This window comes from Mastigoproctus giganteus, chromosome 9, assembly GCF_048544385.1.
Source record: "Mastigoproctus giganteus isolate SK-2022 chromosome 9, ASM4854438v1, whole genome shotgun sequence".
NCBI classification, from domain to species: domain Eukaryota; kingdom Metazoa; phylum Arthropoda; class Arachnida; order Uropygi; family Thelyphonidae; genus Mastigoproctus; species Mastigoproctus giganteus.
Window position 1 is genome coordinate 119,786,300 of NC_143583.1, and position 23,524 is coordinate 119,809,823.

General features: G+C 36.1%; 1 protein-coding gene across 1 annotated transcript in view; it reads left to right on the forward strand.

The window, feature by feature from the left end:
- xmas (RRM_XMAS2 and SAC3_GANP domain-containing protein xmas) overlaps window positions 1-23,524 on the forward strand; it is a 311,404-nt gene that overhangs the window by 260,081 nt on the left and 27,799 nt on the right. The window contains exon 14 of the mRNA XM_090380957.1: window positions 16,722-16,880. Coding sequence (XP_090237083.1) covers window positions 16,722-16,880 — 159 coding nt within the window. The remainder of the gene's footprint in view (window positions 1-16,721; window positions 16,881-23,524) is intronic.

The following is a 23,524-nucleotide window of genomic DNA, read 5'->3' on the forward strand; positions in this document are numbered from 1 at the left end:
CTAATCTGTTAGTAATGACCCTTGTGCAACTTGTAGATGTGGGATAACAAGCTAATTGGTCCATAATTTCCAATTTCTGATTTATCTCCTTTCTTATGAGCAAAACTATGATTGCATTATTCCACTGCTTAGACATCACGCCTTTTCTAATGCATTTTGTGAAGAGTCTTGCCAGTTTTTGTGCTATGCCTCTTCCTCCCAATTTTAACAACTCTACAGGAACTTCATCTTCCCCTGGGGCTTTCTGGCTCTTCATTTTCTTCAACACATGTTCTGCCTCAACAGGAAGGATATCTGGTATGTCGTATGTGTTACTAATTTGCGATCCATCTTCCCCACTGCTGGCATCATTCCCTCACTCCTTGTATAATTCTCTATAGTAGTCTTTTGCTATTTGAATTATGCCCTCTCTGCTGTTTATAAGTACACCATCGCTATTCTTCAGTTTCAGTATCATTTGTCTTTCTGTATTACTGCTAATGGCTGCTGTTTTAATTCCTTTGTTTTTCCTTAATGCTTGTTCTACTTTTCTTGTGTTATATCTTCTTATGTCCTCTCTGAGTCTCTTTCTAATGGCTTTGCATAACTCAGTATACTCAATTTTCTCCTTGTTAGTGTTTATCTTGTTCTTCATTTGTCGTCTTTGGTTCATCATGACAAGTGTTTCTTGACTAATTTTTCTTCTTTGGATTTCTTTTTACCTATATGTTTCTTGGGCTTTATCACTTTCAGAAAGTTGTAATTTTTCTTGTCGATATCTTGTGAACCTTCTACAGAAGCTCAAACTTGTTCTTAAGTTCCAGTACATACTGCTTTTTCTCCTCTTCTGTTATCTCATACTATTATTTACTCAAGTCAGTTTTTTCCTTTCTTTTCTTACATCTATATCAAGTGTGCATCTTACCATTCTGTGATCACTTCCAACATTTACCTTGTTGTTAATTATAGTATCAGTTAAAAGAATTGTTAATTGTGAAATTGAAGAACACACTTTTAATGGTGTGCATTGAGAATGGCATTTGATTGGAAAATCAAATTGCAGAGCATTAAAAGTTTTTTTTAATAGGCAGCCAAACACCTGCTAATTGGTAACTGCTCCCGAGACATTTGAAGCAAAAAATACTATTCCAGGGGAACAGAGTACAACTGTGGGGAAGGGTAACAAAATATACAGAGCTCTATAGCAGGGAATAGCTGTACCTAGATTTCCATGGAACCTTAGAAAAAGTACCACATGTGCAATTGTTGTTTAAATTGCGGCAATGTGGAATTAGGGGAAATTACTACTATGGATGAAAAAAATGGTTCAGTAGTAGGAGACAAAGAATATTTATATGGTATGAATCAGAGATGTAATGCTCAATACGTTCTACGTTGATGTTAGTATTTGCAAAATAATAAGAGGAGTTTACCTCAGTATAGTACGTAGAACACTTCCGTATGATACTCTCCAGAAATTAAAACGAAAAACTTACATTAGAGTAACAAATAATTAAAAACCAGTTTAACACAATTAAAATCAGTTTAACACAATTAAAATCAATTTAACACAATTAAAAATATTAAAAAGAAACTAACGAAAATATTTAAAACAATTTTCGTTCCTGAAACTGACAATGCTTTTCGACTATATGTCATGATCACAGGAATGAAAATTACGAATAGGGTTGAACGTGAATCTTAAATAGTGATTAAGCCTCAGTTCGTGCTTCTCGTTCAGCTGCATCAGAATTAGCCTTTCATGCCATTAATGAAAAACATACTTTTTTATTTAACGAGCCCAAAATACTTAATGTCCAATGTAATTATACACGACTATTAATTGCAGAAACCGTAGAAATTAAATTACACGAGAATTCTGTTAATATTCGTCGGCCATATTTGATCTCTGATGCGTGGACCTTTACGTGCATGCGTGAAGACAAATAATCACTATTTAAGATTCATGTTCAATCCTATCATTCCAGTGATCATGACATACTGTCGAAAAGCAGTGTCAGCTTCAGGAAGGAAAATCTTTTTGAATATTTTCGTTGGATTCTTTTTAATATTTTTAATTGCGTTAAATTGATTTTTAATTGTGTTAAATTGGTTTTTAATTATTTGTTACTCGATTTTTATTGGTTTTTAATTATTTGTTAATTGATTTTTAATTGTGTTAAATTGGTTTTTAATTAATTGTTACTCTAATGTAAGTTTTTCGTTTTAATTTCTGGAGAGTATCATACGGAAGGATTCTACGTACTATATTGAGATGAACTCCTCTTATTATTTTGCAAAGAACATTTATAAATGGCCTCCAGTGTTCATGGACTGATGTGACTGAAGTTTGATCATCTGAGTTTGCTGATGATGGTGGTTGGTGATAGTAATGAAGGTATGAAAGCACTTCTTTGAGAGCAGTAATCCCACAGTAATAATATACCATTTGGGTATCACTGATGAAATTCTCTGAGAAATGCAAACAGGCTACCAGAAGAGTCCATGAGTTTCTGTCAGTGATATACAAAAACCTCACCAGCAGGAACAAAAATAATTATACCATTGGCAATGTTAGGCAGTATATTGGAATATTGCATGCAAGGTTTGTAAACCTACTTTTTTGAAGGTAATAGATTATCAGTAAAGGGTGCAGTGAAGCACAGTAAGATTAGTTGGGGTACCAAAGAATATTCTTATGAAGAAAGACTGGGCCCTGTAAACTGCACTATCTAAAATTTAGGCAACTGCATGATAAACTAAGTGAAATGTAAAGAGTTGAGTAAACAGCGCTGATGGCATATTTACTCTTTCTCAGCTGACACAAATGCACAGAAGAGGACACGTATTTAGATAGAAAAAAGTTCATTGTAGATAACTTTGTGAAAATTTGCATTCCAAGGAGTTATTGATTTCTGTAACCAGAACCAGGCTTATAATTTCCTCCATGGATTTCTTAATTTCCCTCCGTGCTACTTATTTATTCCATTCATGAGTATTTTGGACTTGTTATGAATGGATCATTAAATTGAAATCAATAAAATCAAATAAATAGAACAAGTAAACACAGCATATGCTCTCCCCTTCTGCTTAGTAAATTCTACTTCAGTAATAGTTTATTTTTACTTGGCTTGGCACATTGAAATTTCTAATCAGTTTAGAGCATTTCTTTTAAAAAGTATGCACTTTTTAATATTTCTGTCTGGAAATAATTTTTAAGGTCTCATTATAACAAGTTAAACGATGTCACAATTTTTATTGTTAATGAAAGTAATGGCAGTATGCTACTGCAACAGGATCTAGAAAATCTGGGCAGATGGACTGAGAAGTGGCAACTGAAGTTTAACATTGACAAATGCAAAGTACTGCATATGGATAGAAGTAATCCCAGAGAAATGTACCAACTGTGCGGTACTATATTTAGGGTGGTAGAATATGAAAAAGCCCTGGGAGTAATTGTGCAGTCAGATAAGAAGTTTTCTGAGCAATGCAGATAGGCTGGCAGAGCAGGTCATGGGGTATTGTCAGTGATATACAGGAAATTTGCTAGTAGGGAAAAGGAGGTGATTATTAGCATTTGCATTAGTAGAGGCATATAATGCAATAAAGCAAGCTTATACAGCATCAGCCAAAAAAAAAAAAAAAAAACCACTCCCATTTCACCCCTCCGTTCGTTAGAAATACCTGTCCAGCTGAGCCTTAAATTTATTTAGGCTATCAACTTCCACAACAAGGGATAGAAGTCTGTTCCACCAACCAACTACCCGCTGGCTAAAGGCAAATTGCTGCACATCTATTCTAAATCTGTCTTTCCTCAATTTGAATTTATGCCCTCTCAGGTGATTATTCTGAGCAAGAGGAAGAATCCCATCGGCATTGAGCATGCTCAAACCATTCAAGGCTTTATACATCTCTCTCAGATCACCTCGCTGGTGCCTAGTCTCCAGACACTGTAATTTGCAAAACTTAAGCCTTTCTTCGTAAGAGAAACCCTTTGTTCCATTCACAAATCTTGTTGCCCTTCTCTATACTCGTTCCAGCAGCTCTACATACTTCTTGAAATGAGGCCTCCAGACCTGTATACAGTACTCAAGGTGTGGCCTGACCATTGCCTTATACAAGGGAATAATCACCTCCTTATCCCTGCTAGCAAAATTCCTATATATCATTGACAAAACCCCATGACCTGCCCTGGCAGCCTGTCTACACTGCTCAGAAAACTTCATATCTGCCTGCACAATTATCCCCAGGTCCTTTTCATTCTCTACCACTGTCAGTGTAGTACCACAGAGTTGAAATGTTGCTCTGGGGTTACTTTTTTTTTTAATGTGAACCCCAAACACGAGAGGTATTAGAACCTATAGTACTTAGTACCGTGCTTGGGTTGGAGGTTGAGAAGATGAAAGAAGATATTTGTTGACATTGGACTTGAACTTCTGTAGATTGCAATTTTCAGGAAATACGTATGAAGGAAGGTTGTTCCAGAAACCGGCAGTTGAATGAATAAAAGAGGAAGATGAAAAGTTGGTTCTGTGGGTTTGAAGTGCAGTCTGAACACGTTTCAAAACAGTCTGAACACGTGCCGCTGGTGGTGGCATGTGTTCAGACTGTTTTGAAAGAGAGAGCAGGAATTATAGAAGCCAATTCAGAAGAACAGTGCCCATGGAAGTATCTGTAAAAGAGGCATGCAGCAGAAACAGTGCGTCTATGAGAAAGCGAGTGGAGAGACTCTGTTAGAGATGAGTCATTAATTAACCTAACTGCCCTCTTCTGAATGGAATCAAGAAGCCTGAGAGAAGTTTTGGGGGCACCACCCCAAATGTGGGAACAATATTCCATGGCAGGGCGGATTTGCGATTTATACAGAGTGAGCAGCTATTTGGAAGAAAAGTAACGCCGAGAGCAAAAGAGAAAACTAAGTTTTTTAGATGCAGAGGAAACAGTATTTGTAATGTGCTTGTGCCAAGAGAGATTAGAAGTCAGGGTAATCCCCAAAAGAGAGATATTATTTTGCATAGAAATCGGAGTGTCATTAAAGATAAGCATAGGAGCAGAAGAATCCTTTTTGCGAGAAATAAGACAAGACTGAGTTTTAGAAGGGTTGAAATCAACTAAGTTTTCATTGCCCCCCTGGAGAATTACCTGAAGATCGGCATTTAAAGAATTGGTAGCCGATTTTCGAGAAGTTGAAGCTGATTGAGCAGGACAAGGTTTCTCAAAATGGAAAGTGGAATGCAATGTGCTATCATCGGCAAAACTATGAATAGGATTTCCAGTCAATGGAAGAAGGTCATTAATATACAAGAGGAAAAGAGTGAGGGAAAGAACTGAACCTTGGGGTACACCGGCATTTAGTGGAGAAGTTAGAAGACAGAGAGCCATCTACCGTCACCCTCAGTGAGAAATCAGAGAGAAAACGGGATAACCAATTACTAAAAACAGTTGGCAAACCATAAGATGCAAGCTTGTTTAGAAGACCTTTATGCCAAACACGATCAAAAGCCTTTGAGATGTCAAGAGCAACTACTTGTGTTTCACCGAACCTTTCCATTGAAGTAGTCCATAAATGGGTAACATAAGCCAGGATATCACCAGTGGATCGACACTGACAGAATCCATACTGGCGATCGTTGATCAGACGGAAGGTTTCTAGGTAGTTTAAGAGTTGGTGGTTAATTGATTTCTCCATTACTTTAGGAAGAGTAGAAGTAATTGCAATGGGACGATAATTGGTTGGGAGGGATTTGTCACCCTTTTTTAGGAACTGGCTGGATATGAGTAAATTTCCAAGCAGAAGGAAAACACCTTTGGAATAAGAAAGTGAAAAAAGGCGGCAAAGAATAGGAGTAAGTTCAGGAGCACAGGTTTTGAAAACAAGTGGAGAAATACCATCGGGACCTGGAGCTTTCTTAGCATCAGGATTCTTCAAAATCCTTCTGACATCCTTTTGACGAAAGACCACAGGAGGCATTGAATGGAGCGTTTTGGGAATGGTGGGGGGTGTTTTGCCAAGATCATTAATACATGAGCTGGAAGAAAAATGGGATGCTAGCAGGTCAGCTTTATCCTTGGCTGAAGTGACAACAGAACCCTCTGGTTTGGACAGAGGTGGAAGCAAAGATGGGCAAAAGTTGCAGCCAATAGCTTTGGCAAGAGACCAGAATGCTCAGCTACCATTAGGGCAAGAAGCAAGTTTTCTACTCTTAGCCTGTTCAAACTCTAGTTTGGACTGATTAATAACTGCTTTACAATTGTTGCGAGCTTTGGTGTAGGCAGAAAATGAAACTGAAGAATTAGAAACAACCCAATTACAATATGCAACATTCTTCTCTTGGACAGCCTTAGCACATTTATTGGAAAACCAAGGTTTAGATAAAGGACGAGACTTTAAAGTGCCGTGTGGGATAAAGGATTCCATTCCTGCAAGAATAATTTCAATGACACGATCTGAGCAAACGTTGGTGGTTAATTGATTTCTCCATTACTTTAGATAGAGTAGAAGTAATTGCAATGGGACGATAATTGGACAGGAGGGATTTGTCACCCTTTTTAGGAACTGGCTGGATATGAGCAAATTTCCAAGCAGAAGGAAATCATCAGAAGTTTTGAAACTGTAATCCGACCAAGGAAAAGAAGAAAAGAAGTTTTGCAGGTCATCCCATTTTGCATTCTTGTAATGCCAAACAGCATGAAGTTGGGAATAGCCATGAGATAAAGGTTCTATTTCAGAAGAGACAATCACCAAGTTGTGATCTGAAGTGCCTAAAGGACCTCTCAGTTTGACCGTGTACTTAGAAGGGTTGTTTGTAAGAAAAAAATCAAGCATATTGGCTGTATGACTAGGATTGTCTGGTATTCTTGTAGGTAAATGAAAATCTGTGTGAGGTCATTAGTAATTGCAAAAGCCTCAGCATCTTGACTTGCTGGGTTGGTGTGACTAGAAAACGGAAGCCAGCTGGAGTTGTGAACATTAAAATCACCAAGGAAAATTACCTCACTGTTAGGAAAGTTGGACTGGAGAAAGTCAAGTTGCAAAGAGAGGAAGTCAAAGAGCTCCAAGTGATTAGTGGAGTTGGGAGAACGGTAGAGACAACAGATGAATTTGAGACAATGAGGTAGAGAGATTTTAAGCCAGAGAAGATCAAAGAGAGGAGATTCCAAATTGCCAAGTCTCTGACAGGGAATATCAAAACGGACATATGCACAAGTACCACCTTTGAGGCGAAAGGAATCATACAGCGAATAATTTGGGCATCTGAGATGAGCAGTAGTTGAATCAACCGATAACTGAGATTCTGTCAGAAAAAGTACATGGGGTTTGGCAGACTGCAAGTGGAAATGGACATCATTGAGATTAGAATTGAGACCACGTATATTTGTGAAATGAATTAGGAAGTGCTTGGGAGGTTTAGATCTTTTCGCAGATAAGCTTGCTCTATTAGTTTGACAATTCATGGTGTATTCAATAGTAAGAAAAAGTGGGTGGGACATGCTGTGTGAAGTAATGAAATTTTTGGATATGGCGTACACGTGGTAAGAATATACCCAGATCCTTGACATAACGTGGCCTCAACAATGCCTCCTGCATACACACTACTCGGACTCCCTCCAGTCACTATCTGGCAGAGTAAATGTAGCAAAATTATACACTAGCTGATCCGGAAGTCTCCTAGAGAGTTACCAATAGGTTCGGTCCGGTGTACTAACTAGCGGCCGGCCTGCGAACACCGTTTTAGAGCTGTACCCTCGAAATGTAAGGAATATTGGATCTTGCCACGACGTTCATCATAACCTCAAAAGTCATCGATCATACTGCGTGATGGAAGAGATAGGGAAGGGTTGACCGGAACTTAGCTCTAGAGACTAAACATGGGTTCCACCACGTCAAGCCTCCAATAAGCAAAGTGGTGGTATTTCACCGGTTGATGAGAGTCATCTACCACCTAGTACTGCCTGGTAACATAGAGGGACGGCGTTCCTCCATGTGGTGTGGGCGCCACACCTCGACCCCTGCTTACGTTGGTTCACACCTGGGTGGTCACCCACCATGTACTTGTGCATGGAGGTTATACCCAGGATTACTAACAGTCCCACCATCGTGAAGGTGCAAGCAGAGGATTTGGCTGTCACAGACCGTCAGGAGTTCGCCGAAATTGGGCCCACTTGACTTGAGTGTCACCTGAATATCAGTTGCATCAGCATTTTAGACTCCCAGGTAGCAAGTACAGCTTGTCTGGCATATCTGAGAGAATGTCCGTGACAACCTCAAGGACTACTGTTTCCCATATGTTTAACTTATACAAAGTTATCCCTTTGTATAAGGTAATGGTCAGACCACATCGTGAGTACTGCATACAGATCTGGAGGCTTCATTTTAGGAAGGGTGTAGAGTTGCTTGAGCATGTACAGAGAAAGGCAACAAGATGGATGAGGGGAACGACGGGGTCCTTTTACCAAGAAAGACTTTAGTTCTGCAAATTGCAGTGGCCGGAGACTAGGCACCTGCATAGTGATCTGATTAAGGTGTATAAGGCCTTGGATGGGTTGAGCATGCTGAATTCTGATGGGATTCTTCCGCTTGCTCAGATTATGAACTTGGGGTGGCATAAATTCAAATTTAGTAGAGACGGTTGTAGAATATATGTGCGGAAATTTGCCTTTAGCCAGCGGGTGGTTAATTGCTGGAACAAACTTCCATTTCTCATTGTGGAAGTTGATAGCTTAAATAAATTCAAGGAGGAACTAGACAAACGTTTAGAGGGAATGGATGTGTGAAATTGTTTTTTTTTTTTTGTTGCTGTTGTTGTTGAGGCTACATAAGCTCATGCACTTGCTTTCCTGCATCATATGCCTCCATTACTACTACTACTACAAACTCAACATTGATGGTAATTTTCAAATGTTGTTATAATGAAGTGTTATTAAATAAAATGCCAAGAGGTATATTTGTACTACTTTATATTAAAAGTTTGTAAGCATTTTTATTTAGAATGTGGCTATAATTACATACTGATAATTTTATATTGTTATTACATATTTGTATATACTAAATACACTAATAACTGTTCATGTAACAATAATATCACATTAATTCTTTTAAGGCATTAAAATAGGTTAAGGCAAACAGTTTGGGAAATTCAGTGCTCAGCTGAATTTGTTTTGTGTTTTTTTTTTTTTTTTTCTTTTTTTGCTGATGTCGCAAAAGCCAGTGGCTGCACTTGAATTTAAATATATGTAATAAAACTTTCTGGAATTATAAAATAGATGATTCACTTTAATTATGAATTTTATTAACCGTAAACCTTATTTCATAATAAAAAATATTTCAAGAAATACTTCTTCTAAATGCTTATAAAACACCTATTTTTGTTCAGCCTATGCTATAGGTAATATTTTAAAATATTCAAATATATAATATACAATATGAAAAGAAAAACTACAAATTTTAATAGTACTTATCTGTTGAAAACATAATATTTAATATTATTAGTAACAAAACTTTTTTTTTTTTTTTGTAATAATCATTTTTATCATTACTAAAACAACTAATTGTTTCTTCTGAACTGCATTTTCTGCATGTCAAATTACTGTTGATCCAGGTTTCACAGTATAAACAGTATGTCTCTTGATTTCTTCTTTGTTCCATTTCTCATAAATTCTTTATCCTTTTAAGTATGATGGCATTTCTTTCCATTAAACTTTTATTGTTTTGAGATATCTTCCAAAAGAAAAATATCATCACGTGAAGAATTTTTCTTAAATTTTCTCTTTGTCAATCAAAATTTATTTTATGTTTATTGCTGGGTTTAATGTAGGTGTGGCTTCTATTTTATCATAAATATAAAAATCCTGGATTGTTTACCCTGTTGAAATCAAATTTGTGCTGAGATGCTTCTTTATAAAAATGTTTAGTAATGTTGAATTTAATTTTCTTATCTTGACTATATACAGATTTTCCTATTTTTCTCTTTGTTGCAGATCCTGGTTCACCCATATATAAATTTTTATAATGCTGATCTATAATCATTTGCAAGAAATGCATAAACTGTTTAATTTAAATATAACACTCTGATGTGACTCCTGATATTACAGAAATGTAATATTTCTGGCATGTTTCTAGTGAGGGTACTAACTAATGTAGGTGAGCAGTAACATAAGTGAACATAGGTAAGCCCAGTGGTGAGCTGTGAATATTTTAACAATGGGCTTGCAGTTTTTCCGACTTTCTACTGAGTAAATTTGATCGGTCACAGAAATGACGTCATCTGCAGCTTCTACTAGAGGGGCTTCGCACGCTCGCACTACTAGTAGTGTGATTAGAACACGTGACGCATTTTTCATGACTGGTATGATATCTTGAGTCAGTGGCAGATTTAGGGGGGTGGACAGATATGACTTATTACCCCCTTAACCATGCGTATAAGTGAATGTGTAAAACGTTCCTAGGTCTATATAAAAAAAAAACTTAAAAACCTGGTCGTCATGCTTCGCCTTACGATGATAACTGGATATGACAGTGTCTGGAGTTCTAACTTTTTAGAATTTTTGAATACTATGACGTCGCAATCATGCTTCTTGAAGTTACTACTGCAGTAAGTATGATTGCAACAATACAAATACAGTAAACCCTTGCTATTCACGGGGGTTACGTTCCTGAGAAATGCCGCAAATACCGAAAACGCGAATACTGAGTTATGGTTCCCATAGTAATAAAGGGGTTCGGTTCCAAAGTATGAAATATATAAGAAAAACTAGTCTAAAATTTTGTCTATGTATGTATTATATGTACCTTCATAATATGACTATGTACATAGACAGTACATAGTGAAATGCAAGCATAAGGTAATCGAAATGAAAATAAGAAACAATTTAATATTAAATGTAATATTTATTAGAAATTTCAAACAAATCTTTCAAACCAGCGCCTTTGCTAACTAAAAAACTTATCCCGCCAGTGCTTTTACCAGTTTCGCTAAAGCGTTGATAAAGTAGTTTTGCCTTTTCACGAATGATGAATAAACTTAAGGGAATTTTATTTTGAGTTCGGTCTTCTATCCACAGATTTAAAGCCTTTTCCATTTTTTTCTAATTTAATATCACGAGTTACAGAGCAAATTTTTTAAGCAATTAGCTCGTTTTCACGGACACTACGGCGGATTTTTCTTCCGATTTTTTGATTTATCGTACCGTTGACTCATTGATTTTATAATGTTTTGCCACTGAGAAGACACTTTCACCATTAGAAATTTTGTCTAATAATTCAATTTTGTTCACTAATGTCATCACCTTCTTTGATCGTTTCACATTGCCCTTGTTATTCGTAGCCATATTTTTGTACGGGTTAGAAAGAACTTGTCCACAATAAAGTCACTTTCTTTCGTTAACACACTTGAAAAAGTCTGTTTTACACTGCAAAATGGTAGATTTATCACTTTTGTAAGCATATTAATTTATAAATTGATAAATTTATTCAATTTATACGTGTATAAATTAAAAGCAAACGACGAAACCTTCCATGACAAGCGCATAACACATACTGAACAAGGATTAGCAAGGAACATCCACGCTCGCGGTTTTGTTACCCCTCTCCCCCCCACCCACTGAGCGCTGTTTTGACCGGGAAAGATAATTTTAGCCACACCCATGTTTTTTTATGGCAGAAAATATTCACGGCGCTTTAAAATTCACATTTTTTTTTTTTTTTTTTTTTAGGTTTCATTATATATTAAATCGGCGACCGCGAATAGCGGGGATTTACTGTATTTGTCAACAATTTCTTTTTTCGTCTCGCATTTTCATTACATTCCATTGTTAGGTGCCCCTAACAGCTGCTTATGTTGCTTCATCTACAAGATCGGTACATCAATCAGTGCTATTTTACAGAGCTATTTAGATATGTTGCACTCGCAAGTATACATCTCTTACTTTAGTTATCATAAATCCATTGTATCTTGTCTTCCAGAAATTATGAAAATCTGTGAATGATCAATAAAATATTTACAATAAGAAAGCCCTTTTATTTCGTAATCGATATATACAAATCAAAATACCTAAAAGAAACGCGAAGGATGTTTCGCATAAACCATCTACTGTGTGTGCTCAATGCGCAACTTTTTTATTCGTCTTTTTTTTTTTTTAACAACTAGGGAAAGATAATGGATACCAGTAGCGTAGCTATCCTATTTCTGGCCCAGAGGCAAAGAGCATGTTCGGGTTCCTACTTAATTAATGAAAATTGCAAAAACAGGAGACAGCCAAAGACGCCAGGCCCGGAGGCAATTGCCTTGCATGCCTACATGGTAGCTACACCACTGATGGATACATTTTTTCATGATAAAATTTTAATATTGAGAATAAAACATAACATGAAAATATCACAAATAACATAAAAACTATCACAAAACATTCCACAATATAAAAACAAATATTACATAAAAAACAAACACTAGAAAAAGTACACAAAAACCATAGATTACATGAAAAAAAAAATATTTCACAAATATTCAACAAAAATTTATTCTAAAAATTGCCAATTTACTTCTTTGTTAATATTTGTTGTCAATCTTCTGCTTTGCTCAATAGCTGAGCGATGAGTACAGAAGAATGATTTGACGTAACAATCCAGATCAAATTGTAGCAATGGTTTTCCATTTAAATGTATGGTCATCATAATCTGCCATGTGCTTAATTGTCACAATATTATTCATTACGCAGAAAGCTCACTCAGCTTCAGCACTGCTAATCGCAATGGTTTCAAAGATATTTTCTGGCTTTCTTAATTGAAAAGGTAATTTCACTCAATTTTAAAGATAAACTGTCTTCGACAAAATCTCTAAAATCATTAATTTTTATTTCATATTTTATCAGAAAACAAATTTCTTATTCGGTTTTCACCCTCTTGTCACCGAGGCGAAATTTCTTTCAATGGTATCGTTATTTTCTTTATTTAATTTAAAATTGCCCTGTTGCATTAATAACTTATCATTGAAGGATAACACAATGCATTTAATAACTTGTCACGAAGCAATTTTTTTTATTTTCGATTTTGATTCCTTCAAATTCTTTCCACTTCAACATGTTCTGAATTTTAGCTTCAGAATTTTTCAAATTAGCAATAGCACTGATAGTTCGAATAATTAATTTATATGCTTTTACCATTGTGATTCTGTAAAGCTTCTGAAAGGTAAGAGAGCTCCTGCAGGATGTTGATCATTACTGCTAAATTGTTAAGAAATTCCAAATTTAAAGGTTGATTTAATAATCCAGAATATTTAACTTCTGATTCAAAATGTTTGCACAAAGCGGGAATTCCTCCAACCCACAATTGCTGTCCGCAAGCTAAAAGCTGCTCATCGTGGCCTGAACACACGACTGATCTTTATAGTTTCCACATCAAGTTCTTTAGCAATCATCCTTAATTTGCGCTAGTTTTTTGGAGATTGGTGATATAGTTTTTTTTTTAATTATTGCCTTTATGCCATTATATTTTAGAACATTTTCTACACAGTGAAAGGCTCGACAAAGTTTCAAAATCTGCTAACATTTTATCTTCGTAAAGTTTATATATCTTAGTTGCCTCGATCCCCCCCCCTCTACATTGCTACTATCACTAGTTCTTTGAATACAGTGCAAAATGTCGAAATCACACACATATTCAGTTACTGTGACCATGTAAACATAGACAGGAGAAATTAACTGGAAGGTGTGGATCACTCACTTCTCCGAAAAACATATGCCCGTTTGTCCGAGTAAAGGAGAACCACAACATAGGTTGACCAGAGGCTATTATCCGTGTCGGAATCTTCTTAATCCTCTGACTGACTATGGAAAGCATATTGACTAGCGCGACTTCTCAGTATGTGACTGCGTAGGTTTTACAGACACCACTAACATTGTGAAACGATAATCCCTTTCACCCTTAATTTGCACTTTCTGATTATCTAAATTACCTAAAGGCCAGAGGTGAGAACAGTGCATACAAAGTTGTCTCTCCTAATCCGTTCGTTACATGGAAATTTTCTTCGTTCAACAGAAACTATTTTAAATGTAATTACCAAGGGGGAATAAAAAAAATTTGCTATAAAGAAGTTCGTTAAACAGAGGTCCAACTAATTAAATCAAAGATGAAGCAATTTTAAAATGCTGGGAAGGCGTCCCCTTGCCCCACCGTTGTTTCGGCTCTGGATATTCAATAATTGCAGTCAGGATTTTGAATACAGTGCAAAATTTCAGAATCACACACATATTCGGTTACTGTGACCATTTTGTATAATTTTTAAAATAAATGATCGTCTCAACAATGGGCTGGCAAATTTAAAAAAAATAATAACAATGGGCTCTTGCGAGCCCACTATAGCTCACCACTGGGTAAGCCCATTGCAATATTAACACAATACACTGCAACAAAAAAATTCATAACCCATTGTTAACTGTTGTGTTGGTATATAAGCTGCATTGAAGTTGTATACTCCTCTGGCCACTGAAAACAAAATTTTATTTAAGAATGATTAGAACACACATCTGTTTGAGAACTTGAAACTCGAATAATGTTAAGGATACAATGCAAATTAAGAAAAAATACTAAAAATTAAAAAAGTGAATAAAAGCAAGTTTTTTTTTTTTTTTCTTTCTTTCTTTTTACATGTAATTCTACACAGATGTATAGCGTTATAAATATCTGCTCACTTCCAAATAGGAGCACAGATATTTTTAACTATGAATTTGTGCATTTTATTCTTTTCACACCAAACAGCATAGTTTTCTGTTCTAAAAATTCCTCTAGTTTGCATTAGCCTAAAAATCTTTGCAGATTTTGAAAACCATTCCTAAGAATATGTCACCTGCATGCAATAATGCATACCTTGAAGTTGTTTAGTTTGGAATGTAGATGTTGCCATAAACACAAAAGTTCTTGTTTCTGATTAATTCAATATATTTATTGAGAATTACTGTTTTGCTTGATCATTAAACTGATTTTTCCATTTATTTTCAAAGATTTTGGAAAGCAAAAGTTTTTAATAATGTAAATAATAGATGGGAAATAGAAAAGCTATCCTTATATTTCTCATGATTGCTGTCATTAATATTGATAAGTGTGAAAAGTACCAGTAAACTTTTTACCCATGGTTTTCTCTCATTTACTGTTATTTCATATCGCATAATAACTCTTGTGCATGAGCAATGTCAAGCTGGCTCAGCCATTTGTTGTCTAGCACCTTTTTTACTTTAGCAGTCATTTGTTTTCTGTTTTAACAACAAAAACCATGCCAAAAGTGAGTATTTCTTCTAAACCAGGGGCTAAAGTTTGTTAAAAAATAGTCAGTTCCTATAAGTAGTATTTTGTTCTAAACACAAAGCAGCTGTAGCTGGGAAGACAGCTGACAAGAAGACATGCTACAAATATGTGTTTTGCAACTACTGATTATGTTTTGTTCTACTGATTCTGTAGCGAGCATTCTTAGTTTTTGTTTAATTCATGCCAAGCTTTCATTGGTGAATGCAGGCACCAATGAAATTTCTGCATGCTTGCATTTGTGTCTTTTGGGAAAAATACTGTTATTTGGTTTTTAGGAGCATTAGCAACTAAGGCCATATTGCAAGGAAAAATACACAAATTGATATAGTAAAACCATTTGAGTTTCAATTAATGAAACAACTGATTCTGTAGGAAGATATATTACTAGTGATAGAATGTAGTCATTGAAACTGTGACCATATCAGCAGCAGTGCGTAGCACACGCATCTTGATTAGACCAGGGTTCGAGCCTATCACCACCAAATACGGAGGATGCGGAAAGGTCACGGGAATGACCACCGCATATTCCGGAGCAATATGGCCTTAGTTGCTAATGGTCCTAAAAACCAAACAACAAACAAACAAACAAACCATATCAGCACATACATTTCACAGAATTGCCCAAGAATTATGTAGTTTATTGCTTAATATATTGGTGTTCAGTGTCAATAAATTTTTGTTAAAGCTCCATCACATCTTCATGTGCTAAAGGAAATTGCTCCCTAACTTCAATCAGTTCTGGCTAAGTGTGGGGGGGGAGGGCATGAATCTGTGCTGTAAAAACTAAGCTTTACTCTGCTTTTAAGCTATGCAAAAAATTTTGACAAGGTGAAAGACATTGTCATCAGTTTGAATAAAGAGGATGCATCCTCAATACATTATGAATTCTTCACTGTTGCTGATAGATAATAATATCTCTCTCTCTCTCTCTCTCTCTCTCTCTCTCTCTCTCTGGGTGCAACACGACCTTAGTTGCCACTGAACACCCCACATTTTAAGCCAGATGTCATGACATCACATCACTTGAGGAAAGGGATGTGACTTTGGTGAAATGATTGAAATTTACCTTGCCCCATACTATATGTAGTGTGCTGAGAAAATGTGATAGACCATTTTCTGCTAAGACAGAAAATAAAGCTCATTACAAAAAAGTTGTTGAAGGAAAGCTGAAAATCAAGTTGTTGAAAAGGCTGTGAGAGTAAGATAGCATTCTTAATTAAGAGTGCTGTATTTTGTGTCTATAATGATCAGTTTAATATTAAATAAAGCTAAAAATATTCTCCTGAAATTTAAAATTAAATAAAGCTACAAATACCTTTTTTGGAGTTTTTAGAACTATTACGAATTTCTTATTTTGCTCGCTTGCTTTTTTTTTTTATAATGCTTTGTGCCTAAACATCTGGGCTATTGTTATAACTGTTGATAAATTGAAAATATTTTTGTATAGTGACCTTTGTCAGGAAGTTATATCAAATGAAAAAACAGATGTGGAACAAGTTAAACAAAGATTATTTGAAAGTAGAAAACAAATCTTTAATTCAGCTAAACATATAACCGAAGAGCTTGTGCATGAAGTAGTTCATGAGTTTGCCTCTAATGAAGCAAGGTAAGCCACTGATCCCATATTTCTTTCTTGAGATAAGTTTATTAAAGACTGTATATGAAGGTTAATGAAATAATAATAATTGTTTTGCAGTCAGACATCTTTAAACCAGAATTTATTAAAAGGTTTCTATCAGAAAATGTGTGATATGCATGTGCAGTAGGAGATAAACCTACTGTTCTTGTATGTTCTTTGCATTTCAATTTCAAAATAACATTACTGGCCATGCCATGGAGCAGTACTTCTCAAACTTTTTTTATCCTTCAGCTCCAAATCTATATAGATAGTTTAAAGACTCTCCAAACCCAGTAACAGTTTTAAGGAACCAATTACATAAATAATTATATATTGTATATATTTCTTATTAAATACTAATAAAACAAGCAAATTTATTTTACTTACTTCCAGATAAATGCAGAGTTAAAAGAATAACTAAAATGAACTTCAAATTTACTGCAGCTTTTCAATGACAAAAATGCAAATCCATGATATCCTGAATGCCTAATGAAAGTTGCCTGCTTTGGAGGGGTTCCAGTTGATGGTACCCCCCCCATAAATCCCTAAATACCTTGAAAGGAGTAATCAGAAACTAGGACTTCCTGGATGTTTCCAAAGATGAGATGCTGAATGAGCTGTCAGAACAAGGAGTTGTCAAGGTTAGGAGGTCAAGCTCATTCGTTGCTTGGAACTTAATAATCACTTTGAATACCTACATCCCTTAAAGCATCCCAGATGAAATACCCCAAGTGCTAAAAGAGTTACCCTGCCTGCTCCAGCATATGCAGTTGCTGGAAAAATGAGAAAGCAATTCAAAAATAAAAAATGGAACATGATGTCACATACCAGGAAGCAAAATGATGCACTTACCAACTTGTTCAAATATGCCCTGCAAATACCAATCAGTTGAAACACAAAGCTTAATAATACCTCCAAGTGAATGTTTTTTCAAATCATGCAAAAATACTACTGGCCTCTGTCAACAAAGAGTCAAAATATAAGCACACCAATCTGAGTACTGCTTTAAACTTCTACTTCTCAAAGGGAGTAAGGAAACTCGAAATATCAGTTCACATAAACCCTGTGCAATAAAATGGATTTAGACAGAGAAAACCCCATTAGATGATAATGTACTTGAAATATTTGTTGAAAAGGACATGGATAGCAAAAAAACGATGTTCCCAAACAAAGACAGAACAAAACACAACAAATATAAGGCCATCCCTTTGGAAGCAGTCCTGAGGCACAAGAAGTAAGCAGATACAGAAGTAAATAATAGTCAATGGCCAAATAATAGCCATGATTTTCATGCCAATCAGTGATATTTGTGACCTCATATTTCAGTATGTGCTGTTACCTCTTTGTCTGCAAGAGACTTATTTAAAACTAGCCAATATCTGAAGAGTGCACAAATATGCTAACTTTTTTTTTAAAAAAAAGATAGCATATTTGTACATAATAAAAGATAACATATGAGCAGATTCTTGTTAATCTGCTCATACCCACCAAACAGGTGGCACTCAACTTATACATAGGGCTGTAGTTATCCAGATTTCTGTAGGGATGTACATCGCAATCTGTCCTTTGTATATACTGCCCAATTATAACACACTATAATGATCTCCAACAGCTTTGCAACACAGGTACCAACACCTTACTCTATTTTAGGAGATTTCAACAGCCATCACACTTTGTGGAAAAACAACTGCAAGATTGTAGAGTTTAATTAATTGAAAAATTCTTACATGACAGTAGCTTGCTCTATATCGATGGGTCACCCATATATGTGCATATTCCATCAGTCACTGATGCTGCAATAGATCTAGCAGCATGTTCTCTGATCCAATTCCCAATATTTGCTACAGCCTGGAAAGCAAGGTGTTGGGGATTTCAAGAGCTTCTGGAAGTCTTTGTGGAAAAAGAAAATACACGGACTGTGCTAGGATTTACTAAGAGTGAAAACAGGTACATATATGTACACTAATGCTAGGAGTACAGTAAATAAATTTGAAGTACTGATCAAGTCATCAAATGCAGACATTTTGGGGATATCAGAGACACAGTGTCACTCAGATATAAGGGATTCAGAATTTGAATATATATATATATATATATATATATATATATATATAGAGAATACAATGTGTACAGGAAATCCAGACAAGTCAGAAGTGTGTGTGTGGGGGGGGGGGTATTGCTCTTAGTTAAGAAGCACATAAAATGTAAGGCATTACATGCAATGGACAGTGCACTGTCCATTGCATATGCACTGTATATGGGTGACCCAGCGCACAGTGCAATGTAGAATCAGTTTGGTACGTTATAAGCCAAAGTGATTCTGATGAGTATAATTGAACAATTGTACAGCCATGTAGAGTGAGCCAGTAAATAAGAATGTTGTATAATGAGAGACTGACTTTCCGGATATCGACTGAACCTGGTGAGTTGGTCACTCACATGTAGAATGACTTTCGTGAGTTTATTGGATCATTATTTTCTACCAGCATGTTTAGCCAACAAGAGAAAGCTGTACTCTTAATCTGATTATCAGTAGCGACCCTTCATCCATTAAGAATCTGCAGTTGAAGATCCACTAGGTGGAAGTGATCACAGTGTATTGATGTGGGATTTACTTAAAGATGTAACTGCTGTGAAGGGCAAAGGGAAAGGTTTTTGCTTTTATAAAGGTGACTGCAGTGGTCTCAAACAGATTTTAAATTTAGGCTGTGAGACCAACTGATAGTTACCAACAGTATATGTCAGATGAACTGATGATGAGACTTGTGGCAGAGAAGAATATGCATATAAATTATCAGGTGATACAGAAGCCTCGAGTAGATATCCTCGAGTAAATATAAAATAGTCTGCAATTAAGTCACAAAGGAGATTGGGCAAGCCAAGGCACATTATAAGAATTCTCTGGCAAAGAAGCAAAGATAAGCAGCGAAGACATATTTACTTATGTAAATACTAGAAGGAAAGGGATAAATCACACTGGTCCACTAGATATGAATGGTTTAACTGTTGATGATCCTGCTCAGTTTGCTGATAAACTTAATAGGTATTTTGCATCTATGTACTCACATGAGCAATTTTTCGAGTTGGGGATGATGGAAGTGTGGCAAATCCTAACAAAGATCTGAATAATTTGTGATAACTACGTGAAACGTTGAAGTTAAACATAAAAAGTCACCTGGTGCGGATGGGATCTATCCAATTATATTAAAGGAGGCAGCAACAGTGGTAAGCAAACATTTAGCCATGATTATGAGAATGTCCTTGAATTCAGGGAAGATTGTGTGGATTGGAGATGTGCAAATGTGTTCCCAGTTCAAAGGTTGAAATGAGCAATTACAAACCTGTTAGCTTGACTTCTGTTCTGGGTAAAATAATGGAGTCACTGGTTAAAGAAGTAGTGCAGGACCATCTAGACAGGAATGCTGTTATACTGCAATCACAACATGGATTTGTTAAGGGGGCATGCTTCTGTGAACAACCTGATTGGATGCTATGATACAGTAACAAAGGCGCCTCCGTAGCCAGGTGGGAAGGAGCAGCAGTGCGTAGCACACGCTTCTTGATTAGACCGGGGTTCGAGCCCGTCACCACCAAATACGGAGAATGCGGAAAGATCAGGGAATGACCATCGCATATCCCGGAGCAATATGGCCTTAGTTGCTAATGCTCCTAAAAACCAAATAACAAACAAACAACAACAGTAACAAAGAAACTGGATGCAGAAAAATAATTTTGACATTATATAGTTAGATTTCAGAAAAGCTGTTGATACTGTTGCACATGACAGAGTGCTATACCAATTGGGGCAGTGTGGCATTAAGGGCAAGTTACTGTTATGGATAACGAGATGGTTTGGAGAAGACAGAGAGTAGTTATAGATAGACTGCTCTTCTTGGACTAATGTTATCAGCATATTTTCCTTGGGTTCATTGCTTGGCCTATTGTTGTTTTATATATTTATTAATGATATTGATGAAGTCATGTCAAGCTTAATGTCTAAGTTTCCAGATGATACGAAAGTTGGCAGGGTGGGTTAATCACAGTAATCAGGGTATGTTACTGCAACAAGATCTATATAAATTAGGCAGATGGCATGAGAATTAGCAATTTAAATTAAATATATTAACAAATACAAGGTACTTCATATAGAGAACAGTAATCCCAGATGAATGTACCAACCATGTGGTACCATTCTCAGGGCAGTGCAGAATTAAAAAGGACCTGGGGTTAAATGTTCAGTCAGATATGAAGTTCTCTGAAGGTTACTGCCAGAACAGTTTGTGAGGTTTTGCACTTAAGGATAAGGAGATGATTATCCCATTGTATAAGGCAATAGTCAGACTATATCTTGGGTACTGCTTAAGGCTGGAAACCTTTTAGGAAGGGTGTGAATCTGTTGGAACACGTGCAGAGTGGGACAACAGGATTAGTGAAAGGAATGAAAGGGTATTCTTAGCAGGAAAGGCTTCAGTTCTGCAATCTAAACTACAGCATCTGGAGAATAGGCACCTGCAAAGACATCTGAATGAGGTGTTTAATCTTTGAATGGATTGGGATGCTGATGAAATCCTTCCTCTTGCTCTACATATAAATGGGTGCATAAATTCAAATTGAGGAAGGATGGTTTCAGAGAATTGTGTAAATTTACCTTTAGCCAGTGGTTAGTCTATTTAAACTCCTATCTGGTGTTGTAGAGGTGCAGTTAGAAAGAAGAACTTGATAACTGTTGAAATAGATGGACAGATGATGTGGGAGGATTTCTTTTTTTTTGTTGTTGTTGATGACGTATAAGCATGCTTTTTGCATCATTTGCCTCTACTATTAATAATAATAATAATGTTAATAATAAATTGAAATGGAAAACAACCAGTAGACCTCTTCACAGTGACCACTTTCCAATACTAATTAAACTGTTAGATTAAATTCCCCAGCTCATCTGCAACAATTATATTTGAAAATTATCAGACAATCTTTGCCAAGTGATACAGTCACATATATCACATAGAGAATACCACATATTGCTGACAGTGCTGTCCTTAGAACATCCATGAATTTGCCAAGTCTCCCAAAATTCTGGTGGCACAATTATTGCCTTATAACAAAAAAAGAACAGAACAAGGCCTGGAACAATTTCCGTCACAATCCAACCACAGCAAACCTTCTTCAGTAGAAATAGGCTTATGCAAAAGTAAGGTATGTTAGGTGCTCCAGCCATACAGTGGCATCCGAAAAAGCTGGAAGGCAATCTGCAAAATTAACCTGGAAGGTACAAAATATTGCAGAACCTGAGCAAATTGTGATTGCACTTGGAAAAACCTTTTCCTAGGTCTTGGCAGTGACATCTTATCCACCAATTTTCCAGAATCACAAATCAGTAACAGAAAGGCATAAGTTAAACTTTTCTTCAAAAGGAGATGATTAATGTAACCAACCATGCACAATGCATGAGTTACATCAAGCACTATCAATATCTAGAAACAGCACTGTGATACTGGATAATGTCCACTGCATGATGCTCAAACAACTGAGTGAAAAATCAGTACTATCATTTCTAACCTTATAACAATAAAATCTATCCAGAAAATTCCTTTCCAGAGCAATGACACCACACTAGCATTCTGTCTTTCCTGAAACCCGGAAAAGATCCTGCAAATCCAGCCCATTACAGACCTATAACAGCCTATTACCCAGCTGCCTCAATAAATTATTTGAGAAAATGGTTAACTGCAGACTTATATAGAAAAATTATGACATTATCCATACAGCCCAGAGTGGAATGAGATGAAACGGATCAATGCTAGACATATTAGTAAAGTTAGAAAACTCCAACAGAAATGCTTTCCTTCAGTTGGAACACCAAGTCATGGTCTGTTTTGAAATCACTAAAACCTTTAATACCACTTGGGGATACAGGTTCCTTCATGAATTTCATTGCTATGGACTATGTGGACACCTACCTATATGCATACAAAACCTCCTGCAACAGCAGACATTTCAAGTATGCATTAAAAGTGCAATGTCCAAAGTATTTCTCATTCATAGTAAAATAAATGCACTAGCAGAGCAGCTTCCAAACAGATTGGACCCCACACTGTTTGTTGATAATCTCACCATTTCCTGTCATTACCAAAATATGAGAACTATAGAGAGGTAACTTCAAGGGTTTGACTTTTTGCACAAAAAAAAAAAAAAAAAAAAAAAAAACATTCATTTCTGTCAATGCATAGACTTCACCCTGACCTAGAATTAATATTAGATGGACAACCAATATCGGTTCAAAACAGAATTTGTTTCTTAGGGGTAATTTTTGAACATAAGTTAAATTTCTTTGAATGTACAAAGCATTTGAGAACTAATTGTCTAAAAAACTAAATATCCTACAAGTTCTCTTAGCAACCAGGTGGAGGACTGATCATTTAATATTATTGTTTATATACTGGTCTGATTAGGTCCAACTCTGAGGCCCTAGTCTGTGATGCTGCAAAACCCGGCAATCTGTAATGGCTCAACTCAATTGCCCAAAGCACTATATGTATCGCTCTAGGAACCATTTCATACATCTCCAATTCATGTAAACTGAAGCATACAAACTATCACTGTTGTTATTGATGATATGTGCATATTACAATATC